Raw genomic sequence first — 13647 nt, forward strand, 5'->3', positions numbered from 1 at the left:
GACCTAAGAGTTCTTGTGGTTTCTACAGCAGGCAAATGAACAGTAGGCAAAAGAAACAGTTTTAAGGTGAAAATAAATCAAGCATAAAGTTTTCTGGAGGGTGTGACACAACTGTTCCCTTGTTCCTGGTGCCAGTTTTTCTGTAATTCAGTTAGAGCTGGTCTCTGCGTTTGGTGGTTGTGGTGGGGGAGGGTTTGGTCCCAGTCTAGCATCACAAAGGCTGGGGTGTCCTGACCTCAGGCTGGTGGGACTGGGGACAGTGTCCCAGCGCCCAGCTTTGCAGCCTCTCTGTCAGCTTTCATAAGGCCAACTGGATGCCAGGATCCTCTACCTGGCAACCAAGATGCTCTGAAGACAAACGAGGTCACACTCTGAGGTCACTTACGCACACACACACACAAAACACTGAAACACTAGCCCACTGTACGTGACGAGGTGTGTTCACCCACCCTCACAAAGGAGGTAGAATCTACTGGGGTAGGCTTGGAGATCAAGGGTAAATCCTTGATCTTCACATCTTATCATTCTACCCAGAAGTGCTACCCAAGTCTAGAGGTCTACAAAGCCGGCAATACATATTTACTTGCAGCAGAAGTCTGTAAGGGCTTCTGGAAGCGTGGCCCACCCAGGCTCCAGGCTGTTTATCTACCATTTATTGAAACTAGGTTCCAAGGGTGAGGCTGGCGGGGCTCCTGCTATCTGCCTCCTTGCCGAGACTTCGGCGCCTTTCTGCCAGCCTGGTTGATAACTTCGGACATAGCCCTTCTGGGGCTTGAGAAGCCATGCTTCCCAAAGCTAAGGATCACAAAGTTCTCAACTTCAGACACAGGAGGCACTTGGGTGTTTGGAGGCCTCTTCCAACCCACAGAGGTGCCCCTCCACCCCGTGAAGCCCGGGGCTCTGGAATGGGGCTTAAGAGAGTGGTGGCATCGGCTGTGGGTGTTCAGGCCATGAGTCCGGGGAGCAGGTGCCGTGCTGTGTCCCCTTCTACTGCATCTGTGTTAACCAGGTGTTCTGGTAGCTCAAGAGAGAAGGCAGGCCAACCCTCCTGAACGAGTATTTACCAAGCCCCCGCACGGTGCCCACCACCGGCACCTAGGACTTGTGTGTGCAGACGATGCCTTCACAAGATGTTGGGGCAGCAAGAGGCAGCCGAGTGCCACTGAAGTCCTCAAATACAAATTTGACTTTTAAACTTTTTTGTTTTTTTAAATCCAGGATCGAGACCACAGACAATTTATTATGTAAGACATGGGGTGAAGAATGATCAAGGAAAAGTTATGGCTGTGAGTGACATGGAATTAGATGAAAAGGCTCAAGTTTGCTGAAGAGAGTTTTAAATTTGGCTTTTGCTCTTGGAAACGTCAAAATAATCATAAGAAGCACTTATGCCTTACAGAGCAAGTAATCCACAGAGTGTCATTTTCATTTTGCGAACAGGGACACAATAGCAGTCAAAGAGAAGCCTAAACACCCAGAGAGTTAACATACAGGTTCGATAAGATATAACAAGGGATTTTTAGCATGCTGGTGGGTTGTTAAATCAAATCCATACTGAACCCTGTGACCTACTGGAGGTTCTAAGTGGAACCTGGGGAAAGCAGCCTTTCCATACAAAACAACGACGACGACAGCAAAGGAAACCCAGGCTCTGCTGGGTGTCTATAATACTCATTTGCAGTAAGGCTTTCAAGATACATGAAATTTTTATAGCATTTGTATTTTAAGGATTTAGGGCAAATACATTTTTTTTTTCCTACTTGATAAAAAGAAAATTAGTACTTAAAAGGTTCAAAAATATATCAATTGAGTGATTTTTTTTTACATAAATAAATTATATTGATTTTTAGGATTAACAGCTGAAAAAACCCTTTCTGCTTCCACTGGAGGCAAAACTGAACAAAATGTTAGTTAAATAGAGCGAGCAGCATTTCTAAGAAATCTGTTGTCAGCATTAGAGACCACCTATGCGACAAAGATGTCATTAAATAGAATCGGTTCAACTACTGGATCTTTTCTTATGGAATTGGTTTACAGAATTTCTGATTTATAACTATGACTCATTAAAACTGGGACTCCACTTTTTAAAAATAAAGCTGGTTTTCCCCCCTCCCCGGCCATGATTTAACAGACTTCTTTGAGATGCTCATTTTAACATTTACATAATTTATAATCCCAAATGTATAAAAGACAATGACAGAAGCATCATAAATAAATAACGCAAACTCAAATAGTTATGTCGAACTTTTGGACCTTCTGATAAATTATAGCAAAACTGTTACAGAAAAAGTAAAAAAAAAAAAACAACGGTAAATTGTTGACAACAAAACGTGAAACCGGTACTAGTAACGCTTCCAACATTTCCAACGGTCCCGCACAACCCTGTGCCCCCCGGGGACTGAACCACGAGCTTCTTTCAAGTCTCAGAGTGTGAACTGTGGATGGAGAGTGAGACCATCAGAAGGGAGGGACCACGTGGGGCGGGGGGTGGTGGTGGTGGTGGTGGTGGTGGTGGTGAAGGAAGACGAGGCAGGGGTGGGCAGGGTGGGGGCAGGCTGCCCGGAGAGCTGGGCAGCTGAGGAAGAAGGGGGAATGTTAAGCTTGCCAACACAGTCTCCACTAACTTGATGATCTGAGATCTGGGTTCGACTATAAAATATAAACTGAAAAATCCGGAGGGAAGGAAAAAACACTTCTCAGTCGCACTCTTTGTAAGAGGTGGAACGCATGTAGCTCTGACAGCCTCGAACCCCTGGCTAGTGTCAAAGAGTGTTGGGGGACTTATTTTTCGTGCAGGCTCCAGAGTGAGCCTGGGTCCTGGCAAAGGGAACCACAAAGCAAGAGTCCAGGAGGCTCCAGCAGCCAGAGGGCTTCCTAAGAGGCCCGGGTAGGGGCAGAGCTGGTCGTGTGCTTTATGCCGTGTGCAGTCGTGCTCCCCACCCCACCCCATCGCTGGCGACAGCACTCGGTGTGTCCAGCTTGCTCGTGCTGGGAATCCCCTTTTGACTCAGGAGGTGAGGGACGAGTGCGTGTGTAAGAAATGCTGCCTGGTCACTATGTCTTCTAGCTGCAGGTTGCCTGTAAACCCACAGGGTAGGGGGAAGTTGTGTTACTACCAGTAAGGTTTCTGTTTTAGAAAGAAATGGATATGTGCGGTTTCAACCGTTAGAGGCTTCTGCCTAACCTACTTGTTTAGTAATCGTGATAAAACTGGGAAATATTTTAACTAAAGAATACACACCAGCATTTCCTTTCTCTGTGCTTTTGTTTTTTTTGGTTCCCTGTTACCCTTCTTCCCGGTCGGCACAGCTCACGGAAAAAAAAAAAAAAAAAAAAAGAGCTGCTCTCTGCCTCGGCCCTGCACTGGTCAGTCCCTAGCTGGCTTTCTTTTGCCATTTTTTTTTTTCCTCTTTGAATAAATGGGAAACTTGGAAGAGAAGGGGGCAGGGCGTGTCCCCACGTCTGTACTAACTACGATCGCTGGAATGGACGACTGGGTAACGGAGTGAGGGGTTCTGCACCTCCTATACTAGGTCAACGACACGGAGCTGATGACGTGGCAAGACCCTGTGACTGACTATTAACATCTGTTACCATAGTTCTCAGACAGGAAATCAGGGAGGTAATAGTACTCATGGAAACACAGGTTCTTATGACGGTGAAGTGAGGGGAAGTAACAAACCTTTATGGGATAAGAAACTTACAAGTCACAATCATTTTCCTTGGTGAAAAAGTTCTAATTGGTGTCACCGTGAGAGTCCTGGGGGCCCCCTTCCCGGGCCTGTGCTGCGTGTTCTCTATCGGGGGGCGCGGGGGCCCTGGGTTCTGGGCAGCTCTGCTCGCTGCCTGGCTCCCTCTCCAGCCTGGGCACAGGCTCTGGGTTGGGGTTCGGGGCGTCCCCCTTAGTTTTCTTCCGCTTCCTCCTCTGGCTCTCCAGACCTGCTGCTTCGGAGTGTCTGGCCTGCTGCATGGCCGGCAGCGCCATGCCCATGCCGGGGGAGAGGAACATGGAAGGGTAGATGAGTCCGGGGGAAACACCTGGGATGAGGAACGGGTTAAACGCCACGGGGCTGCTCGTAGTTATTGCAGGCTCGGGCTGGTCGGAGGAAAAGGGGCTAGGGCCGGGCTTGTCTTCGGCCGACGGGTCCGTTTTGACGTTGTGGCTGCTGGGCTGGTCTTCCGTAGTCTTTTCAGCCGCCGATGCGCCGCCCTTGGTTGTGCTTGACAGGGGCGCTGGCACGGCCGAGGCGCAGGTGGTGGCCATGGGGGCGTTGAGGAGCCCCCCGACCCCGAACATCTGGGGCACGGCGGCCATGCCCGGCAGCACCATGGGCAGCATGCTCAGCGTGCTCTTGACCTCCTCGCCTGGGGGCATTGCCGCGAAGCCGGCTGGGAAGCCCACCAGCCCCGTGAGGGGGATACCCGGCACGTTTCTCACATTCTGCAGCCCGACCAGGTCCATCCCGGCGATCAGGCCATTCATGAACAGCGGCCCCATCCCGGAGGGGGCGTCCGCCACCAGGGCCGGGGTCTTCAGCAGCTCGCTCCGTGGCCGCCTGCCCCTGCGGCGGGGGCCCGTGTCTCGGAGAATGGGCTCGGGCAAGGTGTGATTGAACTTGTTTTCTGGGAGAAACCCCTGAAAAATGAGACACACAAGATGCTTCAGGCGATGGATGGCGGGGGGTGGGCAGCTCGGGGCTCCACAGTGGTCTTTCCTGCCCGCCCACCCACCAGGAGCTGCACAGCTCTGTGCCCCGAGGACCTCCCGTTTGAGGCAGACAGCCTGAAAGTGGTGAGCAGGTTCCCACGTGCTCACGTCCAGTGCCCCGTGGAGAGGCCGTTGGAGCTCCAGGAGCTGGGGCCAGCCAGGGACCTCAGGTCTTAGCCTAGAGTGTTTTTACTGAGGCATAAACGACATGATAGCAGTTTCACATGTAAAATATAAAAACAGCAACAAAGGACTTCATGAACTTGCGTGTCATCCTTGTGCAGGGCCGCGCTTGACTTCCCAGCTTCATGTGATCTTAGTGTGTGCAGCTGAGGCCAGTGGTCGAGACCCATGGGGGTGACCCCCTCGGCCAGACCCCCTCATTCGCCTCCCTCCTGACAAAGGGAGGGTTTTAACTGAAGCCACAGAGCCGAACCGGAGGATGGGGTTTGGGAGCAGGAAGACCTGAAGCTCTGTCCTGACCTGCAGGCCCGGCTGTGGGTGAGAAAGGACAAGGGTACCCAAGTCGAATCCTTAGAAGATGCCACAGGTCTCTGCTCAACGGGCGGCCACGGGCACAGGCCGGTGGGGGACACCGGTCAAGCTCTCAGCAGAGGGAAACTGGACGTCGGAGGGGCTGATGAAGGGGGTGGCGATGACAGAGGAGCCAAGCAGGGCTACTGCCCCGTGTTGGGCTGTGCGCGCCTAGCTTCGTGTGCCTGCTCTCAACTCATCACACCCACCCTACGAGTCAGCACTATTGTCACAGCCGTTTCATAAAGTTCAGAGATTCACACACATGTGAAAAATGTGCACTCAAATGTTCCGAGGTCCCTGGAAAGTGTTATCCCTGAGGTTTTACATCTGTCCTTCAATTTCCCTAATAATATCATAGAAAAACCAAGTCGTCACGGGCGAAGAGCTCTATGACGGTCACCTTTGTGTGAGGAGAAAACCTCCTAGCCAGCCTTGTCTTAGGAAAGCAGACGAGGGAGAGACCTCAGTTCAGCCCCCTTTCTTCCTCGCCAACTGAGGAGGGGCGGGATGTGCCCTGGAGCGCAGCTGGGAAGGGAAAGAGGGCCCAGACCTCGCAGCCCCGGCCCACCTGTCTGCTCTCGCTGGAGTGGGACCAGCCCCCTGCATGCTGGGAGCCAGCCTGTCCTGACAGGGCGGGGCAGCCTCGCCCGGCTGTGGGAATGAGGCTCGGGGAGCAGTTCTGTCTGGTTCCCGTTTCTAAAGCGAGGGTCAGACGTGAGGATGGGGCCGGGCTGAAAGAAGCGTTTCTTACCACTCTCTCTGGAGACCATTAGTGCAGATCGCCTCCCTCTGGAGACCACGGCCTCAGGCCCCTCCTTTCAGCCCAGGGCCCGGCCACGGGGACCAGTGCTTGGCCACGAGGCCTCCCAAGCCCTCCTCCCTGTTACCCAGCCACAGTCGAGGGCCAGGGAAAAGGCCCCAGGTGTATCTTCTCCCTTTGTGCCCTCAAACGCCCCCACCCTCGCTCTCCCCATCACTCTCCAGCGGGAGGGCCTGTGCCATCACACGAGTCTGTCAGGGAGAAGAAACTCTGAGCTTGCTGAGTAAGGCCTCAGCTCTTTTGAATAATCTGCTACCTACACAGCAGGCGTCCGGTAACACGCTTTGAGGCCACTGGGCGCTGGAGAGGTGACTTTGGGCGGCCTGCACCCTGCAGGACCTGTAGGCCCGGCCCCACAAGTTCAAGTCACACTCTTCAGGCGTCAGAATGTCCCCGCCCTCACTGGGAACCACTGGGGCAGATCACGTTGGGCTCGCAGGACAGGGAACCTGCCCAGGAGGCGAGGCCAGGCCAGGCGGCCTGCACCCTTTAGACGGGGGAGCAACAGCAGGAAGTCCCTGGGGTGAGAACAGGGCTTCTCCCCCGCTGCAGAGCGCACAGCGGGCTGGCCGAGGAAGGGGGATCCACCCCTTCCTGCGGCTGGCCCGTGGCTGCCCACCCGGGGCACATGCCCCTCCTAGCAGCGTGGGGACCACACACAGCGGCCAAGCCAGGCTTTGGCAGCTCTCCCTCCTGGTAATTATTCCCTGGGAACAGGCCTGCTTCCTCTTCCAAGGGAGGCTGGGGGGAGGGCAAGGCGAGGGGAGACTCCGAGGGGCAGACACAGGCAATGGGTCTGCTCCTCCTGATGATGGCACACGTATGTGCCCCCCAGGTATCTCTCTAAACCAACACAAGGCACCGTTTAACCCCACAGCCTGTGTGTCCTGGCTCTAACACTCAAGTCCTGGGTAAAGGCAAAGGAGGAGGTGGTGGCCAAAACTGCCTCGCTCCTCCCAGGAAGGTGAGTCAATTCAGCCTAACATGCCCTGAGTAGTAAGAAACCTTACCCCCAGATGCAGCAGGTGGATCCTGGTTTAAAAATTCTAAAAACAAAAAACAAAAACTAGCTTGGAAAGACACTTCTGGGAGAGCTGGGGATATCTGAATATGGGCGAGCTATGACATATTACTGACATGTGTGGTAGTGGTGACAGATACACGGGAAAACGTTCCCAGAAGACACATGCTAAGTGTTTATTTAGGGGTGACATGTCATCTCTGCAGGGCTTCCCAGGTGGCTCAGCGGGTAAAGAATTCGCTTGCAATTTAGGAGACAGAGGAGATGAAGGTTTGATCCCTGGGTCGGGAAGATCCCCAGGAGGAGGAAATGGCAACCCACTCCAGTATTCTTGCTTGGGAAATCCCATGAACAGGGGAGCCTGGGGGGCATATGGTCCATGGGGTAGCAAAGAGTCAGACTCAAATGAAGCGACTCAGCACACCCAGCAAGCAGAGTCTCCACAATATACTGTCAAATGTCTCAGGAAGAAACTAGCAAAACCGTCCCACCCACTGCATAAGAGTAGGTGAAACACTTAACTCTGCGTGTGAAGTATGGGGATCTGTGTGTGCACACGCATGTGATAATGAGCGACTGCCATTTGCCGGGCGGGCATTCTTAGAGCTGAGTCTGTCTGTGTGGCGCTGTCAGCCGAACCCCAGCACACACAAGGCAGGAGGGGCTGAAGGCAGGGAGATGCTCCTTGCGGGATTTGGATATTTCTGGAAGAAATGGGAAGGTCTCTAAGGGAAGGACAAGGAGTGTCACACACCCAAAGGCTCCGGCCCCACTGGGGTCCACCAAGCAGCCCCAAGGGCCAGGCGGACCCTGCCTGCAGTCCCGGCCTTACTGCAGGCAGGGGACCCTGAGGCGGGGCCTGTGTTTACTTAACGAAGGAGGGAAAGCGCATCTCTGGCAGGAGGCTGGCTTGTGAGGACAGCTCGGAAATGAGTACTCTGGCAGGAGACTGGCGTCGGCCGTGCCGTGATGAACGTTAACTTCCAAAGAATGTCCAAGAAACTGAGACGTGAAGAAAGAAATGAGGAGGTCAAGGGGGGAAGCCACTTCGCTCAACCAAGAGCTCGGAGACCCCACCAAGCGAGGGCTGGGGGTGGTCTCTCATGACAAAAGGAGAGCTCGGGGAGGCCGAGGGCGGGGTCTGGAGGAGGGATGTGGGATCAGCCTGTCCAGCAGGCAGTCATGTTTGTTGAGCTGCTAGCGGAGTGACCCTCCGGGCCACCAAATCAGAAACGAGCTTCCTAACAACATTAACAAGGAGGAAATGACTAGGGTGGGTGGTCTCTGGGAACTAAACACAGAAACGGTGTTCTGGAAACCCCTCGGAGGAGGAGAGCTGTAGATGATCACGCACCAAAGGAGGCGGTCAGGAGCGCCTGGGAGATCAGAGGACAGCTTACAAAGGCAGAGCCCCAGAGGACCCTCAGAAGCTCCCTATGTGGGAAGAACTCACTTTGAGGAGGTTAGAAGCACGTATGAGTATCGCCTGCACAAGCTTAACACGCTTTCAGGTTGAAATGCTACCGCCCCCTAGAGGTTGCAAGTCTTCTAGTCCAAATCTGTACCCATCTGTAAACTATAATTAACTCGGCTTCGTCCTACTGCAAGTATCTGCAGATGTCTTTGAAGTCTCTTCCAGGCTCATGATTCTATAATAGGAAAAGGGCAGTGCATGAAGTCAGCTGTTTCTCATTGCCAGCGAGGACGGACGAGGAGGGGGGTGTCTTAAATGGTAGCCGGAAAAACTTAAGGCTGGAAAATGAAAATTTCCAATAAAAAAGTTTTGTTAAAACACTGGATAACAGACTCCTGATAAGACTTAAAAGGTATTTTCCCTGAACTCTCCAAAACGGGGGGAATCGAGCCTTGGGAGTCGTTTCAGTGTAAAACTTAACCCCAAAGTTTTGGAGGGAAAGGCTGAAAACAAAAGACCATGGAGGACATGCTGCTGGTGAGAACACCCTAGTACCACCTGTCCCTGGTCCTCCTGCTAAGGCCGCCTGGCTGCCCCTTCCCAGGTGGGGCGTCCTCTCTGGGTGTGCGATTCCGGGCTCCACCAGGAAGTCCTGTTCCTTACCCTCAGGCCGGGCTCCTTGGGGACAGCAGCCCTCTCTTCCCCACTCAGGGAGGTGACGTCTAATGTTCCAGGTTCCTTACAGCGTGGCCTCCTCTGCTTTGGTTTGTCTGAAAAATTCTAGGAGGTAAATGGAAACCAACATTACAGAACGTCCTGGCCACAAGGTCTCCTGATGCGGGTGGTGCCGCTCAGATGGCTGTGCTGTTTCCTCACTCACGGCCCTCTGCACAGGACCTGTCGGGTCAGGGCTGCAGGAACAGCCGCGGGGCCCCCACCGAGGCGCCCTCCTCGAAGCCACAGTGTTCCTGCAGTTAAGCGGCACGGTGGGCCTCCTGTGGGCGGCCCGCTGGCGCTCCAGGTTCTCAGGGCACTGCTTCACCCCTGCCCTTGCCTCCCCGGACCGTTTTCTCAGGTTCTCTCTTCGTTGCTCCTGGTGTGCTGTGTGTCTCCAGAGGGTGTGTGTCTATGAATGCATCCTCCTCCCTTGTGAGCTTTCGAGCGCCTCCCCTTATTAATGAGAGGTAGCCAGGACAGCAGGGGTGGTGGTGGGGTGCCAGTGCTGGGGTGCCCTTTCCTCTGGACCCCTGCTCTGAAGGACGGAGGGCAGAGGAGGAAGAGGACTTGATGAGCAGCCCCTGGGCAGGGACTGAAACTAACCCATCACCTCAGAGTGGAGACGCGGTGACTTGAATGCACGGGAGCATTTCAGTGAAGGGGAGCAGCGCTTATGCATCCTAAAGAATGCCGTGTGAGCTCACAGATGTGGTGACTCGCGGGGAAGGGAGGGGCAAGCGGAGGCTCACTGTCCTGGTAAGAGGTCACGCACGTCGACTTTCTGGCCTGGCGTTCTGACATGCGCTGGGATTTCTGTTACCAGAAGACTTAACCAGAATTTAAACTCCCCTGCCCCCACTTTCCAATGAAGTTCTCGGAGGACACAGATTTCCCTCGGCTCCCCAGTCCTCCTGGGCCCCCTCTGAGTCTCTGTGTCAGAGGGGACGTGCACTCACCGCGCCGAAGCCCGGGACCTCGAGGGAGCAGTCGGCCTGCTGCCGCAGCCAGTCCAGCAGGCTCTTGCTGGGAATGGCTTTCTCAGCTGGGCTTCCGGCGGCTGGGGTCGGCTCCGGGGTCGACGTGGCGGGCACTGGCCCTTCGGGAGGGTGTGGGGTGCTCAGGGGGGCCTGTCCTGGGTCTTCGTGGACTTCCTGCATGGAGGGAAGACGAGTACGTGCCCTTCACCACGACAGAATGAAAACTCGTTTCTTAAAGGACTCTTCCCACCCATGCCTGACCGCCGATCCCCGCCACGAGTTCCTGACGTGGCGGGGGACCCCTCTAGCCGACTGCTCTCCTCCGCCCTGTCTCCGTGGTGACCTCTGCGTCATCCTACCTGCTCAGGCTCCCTCCTATCGTCTCTGTCACCAGCATGGACTGTCCCCGTGACCCTGGCCACCGCACTTTGCTCCCCCATGGCACTGGTCTCAGGTTTTCACGTAACAGAGAGTGCCACCCTGCAATCGACTCGCCTGGCTCTCCTTCTGCATATATAGTCGGCCCTGTGTCCCCAGTGCCTATATGGGGTCTACAACTGTGGTGCTGGAGAAGACTCTTGAGAGTCCCTTGGACTGCAAGAATATCCAACCAGTCCATCCTAAAGGAGATCAGTCCTGGGTGTTCATTGGAAGGACTGATGCTGAAGCTGAAACTCTAGTACTTTGGCCACCTCATGCGAAGAGTTGACTCATTGGAAAAGACTCTGATGCTGGGAGGGACTGGGGGCAGGAGGAGGGGGGACGACAGAGGATGAGATGGCTGGATGGCATCACCGACTCGATGGACATGAATATGGGTAAACTCCGGGAGTTGGTGATGGACAGGGAGGCCTGGCGTGCTGCAATTTATGGAGTCAAAAACAGTTGGAGACGACTGAACGACTGAATTGAATAACATATATCAGTACTAAATGTCTGCATGATAAGATCTTCAAAACGCTCTGAAGCCAAGAAAAAAATACTTCACTTACTCCACTGGAATTCTATGATCATGACAGGAAAACCACGGCTTTGCGTCACTGAAAAACCAGACAACCTTCTTAAAGGCATTGAAGAACTGGGAAAGGAAAGAACCTGCCATTTCAGCTTCCCAAATTATATAGAAAATCAAAGAGGGAGACATCTACCGAACAATACAGCAGAGCTCCCTGGCTGCAGAGGACCAAGTCGCTGGTTTAGTTCCCTGGTTTGCCATTTACTACCTGGATAATCTTGGGCAAATCATTTAACGCTTGTAAGTATCAGTTTGCTCATTTCCAAAACGGGAGCAGTAACCGCACCTTCACAGTGTTGCTGTGAGCACCATTCAGGGCGATCATGTAAAACCCTCAACGCAGTGCCTGCCAGAGGCACTCAATACTCGTCACTAGTATTCCTTTTAAAGTAGTTAGGAAAGCAAGAAATGTTGGTTCCTGTTTCGGAGCCTGAAATTCAACAAATGGGAAAAATCAAAATGCAAAGAGAGAGAAGTCGGTGGTCTCTGACACAGTAAGTGGAGTCAGAGGGGATCTTGGGCATGTGTGCAGGGTCTGCCCTCTTCTGTTTCAGACAAGGATTTCTGAGCTGAGAACACCTTAGTGTGACTTCAGCCAAGCTTCACAGTGACCCTCGGCGGCAGAAGCTGCGGCCCCCAGTTTACAGAGGAGTAGAGCAGGGCTCGATAATGAGCCCAAGGTCGCCCAGCAGGTCAAGCAGCAGCTGAGCCAGGACTGATGTTCAGGACCTCCTGACCCTCAAGTCCCTGCTTCTGGAAAGCCCGCTGCTGCTGCAGACCCAGCCCTACTGCTTCACTCGTTTGATCCCCAGGAGGAGATCCCCTGGAGGCTGGGCTGTTTCTCTGTGACATGGTGAGACCTCCTGGCTCGTGTCTCCAGGATGCAGGCAGGTTAAGGGCCCTCGATGGACTAATATCTATTTCTAGAAAAGACTGAGGACAACTGATGGCAAGAGTTGTTTCAAGCCAGACAACTGAAACAGGGACTGCTGCTAAGTCACATCAGTTGCGTCCGGCTCTGAGTGACCCCATAGACGGCAGCCCCCCAGGCTCCTCTTTCCCTGGGATTCTCCAGTCAAATACCCACCAAGATGCCCGCCTGCAGGGTCTGCTCCTTCAGGAATATGAGGTCCACCCCTCCATCGACATGTTTCCGCCTTCCTCTCCGCCTTCTGGAGGCAGCGTCATCTCTCCTGAGGCTTCCATTGACAATCTGTCCGGTCACTGGGTGGATCAGGCCAGCTTGCAGGATCCCCGACAAGTCCATGCCAAGGGCTCCTTGCAGTGAACCAACAGCCCCGATCTTGGGGGTGCTGGCGCTCACTGGGAAAGGGGACGTGGCCCCTGAGGACCCCTCCGATGGGCAGGAGAGGTCTATGGCTGACTCTCCATGCCAGCCATTGAGGACGATGGGGGGGTGCCCGTGGGTGGCCGAGAACTGCTCCAGGCTCCGAGTCTTCACGTCCCTCTCTACCTCGAACTCGTAAGGATGCCTGTGCTTCTGTTCATCCTTTGTGAAAACCGGAGCCAAGAAGCTCTCCTGCAAAAACACAGAAGGGGCAAGAGAGGTTTGAATGTCACCTCTGTGGGTCAATGCCAGCTCTGTCTTGGCCCCGATTTCCTGGGGACTAGTAATCACCTTCTTGGAACGTCTTTTAACTCAAGCCTTTTCAAACTTCAGTACCTACTCACCTGGATAGCTTGTTAAAATGCAGATTCCACTTCAGTGGGTCTGGGGTTCTGCATTTCTAACAAGTTCCCAGGTGTTGCAAAAGCTCCCAGTCCATGAACTACACTTGCAATTGCCAAAATCATAGTTTAGGGAATCTCTACCTTAGCTGTACATCAGAATCAACTAGAAGTTAAAAAAAAAAAAGCCAATACCAAGTTTACACCCTGGACCAATCCAACCAGAACCTGGAGATTCTCAAGGTCCCCAGTACAGTCCAATGTGTAGCTAAGAGCTAGTGAGCTAACTACCTACCTTAAACTTGAGCCCTTGAGTTTTCATTTGCATTTACAAACCTCAAATAAAACTCCTCTGCTGACTTCCCTCATTTCTTTTTTAAAAATAATACATTTATGTGGCTGCGCTGGGTCTTAGCTGTGGTTCTCAGGATCTTTTTTATGGGCTCTCCAGCCGTGGCACATGAGCTTAGTTGCTCCGCAGTAAGTGGGATCTTAATGCCCTGGTGAGAAATCAAACCTCAATCCTCTGCTTTGGAAGGCAGATTCTTAACTGCTGGACCAGCAGGGAAGAGTCTGACTTCCCTCATTTCTATTGGCTGCTACCGTTCCCAGTCCTCAAGTATTCATCCCTCCCTTTCCTTAGAGAGTCATCTGTCATCAAGCCATGCCTGCCAACTCCCTCCATCACTTTGGATCCACTCCTGCCACTAAGCTGGTTGAGAACTTACCTCGTCCTCAAGTGCCCATCT

At 53.4% G+C, this 13647-nt stretch overlaps 1 protein-coding gene across 6 annotated transcripts in view; it reads right to left on the minus strand.

Annotated features, from left to right (window-relative positions):
• Positions 1-1220: 1220 nt before the first annotated feature.
• Positions 1221-13647, minus strand: part of CHD6 (chromodomain helicase DNA binding protein 6) — a 204771-nt gene continuing 192344 nt past the window's right edge. For 4 of the 6 annotated variants that reach the window (XM_069548576.1, XM_069548579.1, XM_069548575.1 and 1 more), the window contains 4 exons: positions 12297-12749; positions 10174-10368; positions 9164-9280; positions 1221-4636 (listed from right to left, as the gene is read on the minus strand). In XM_069548576.1, the coding sequence (XP_069404677.1) occupies positions 3737-4636; positions 9164-9280; positions 10174-10368; positions 12297-12749 (1665 nt within the window). In that variant the 3' untranslated portion in view covers positions 1221-3736. Of the gene's footprint in view, positions 4637-7237; positions 8839-9163; positions 9281-10173; positions 10369-12296; positions 12750-13647 lie in introns of those variants that run through there. The other 2 variants (XM_069548581.1, XM_069548580.1) reach the window with 1 other exon arrangement.

This window comes from Ovis canadensis, chromosome 13 (genome assembly GCF_042477335.2).
Source record: "Ovis canadensis isolate MfBH-ARS-UI-01 breed Bighorn chromosome 13, ARS-UI_OviCan_v2, whole genome shotgun sequence".
Lineage (NCBI taxonomy): Eukaryota > Metazoa > Chordata > Mammalia > Artiodactyla > Bovidae > Ovis > Ovis canadensis.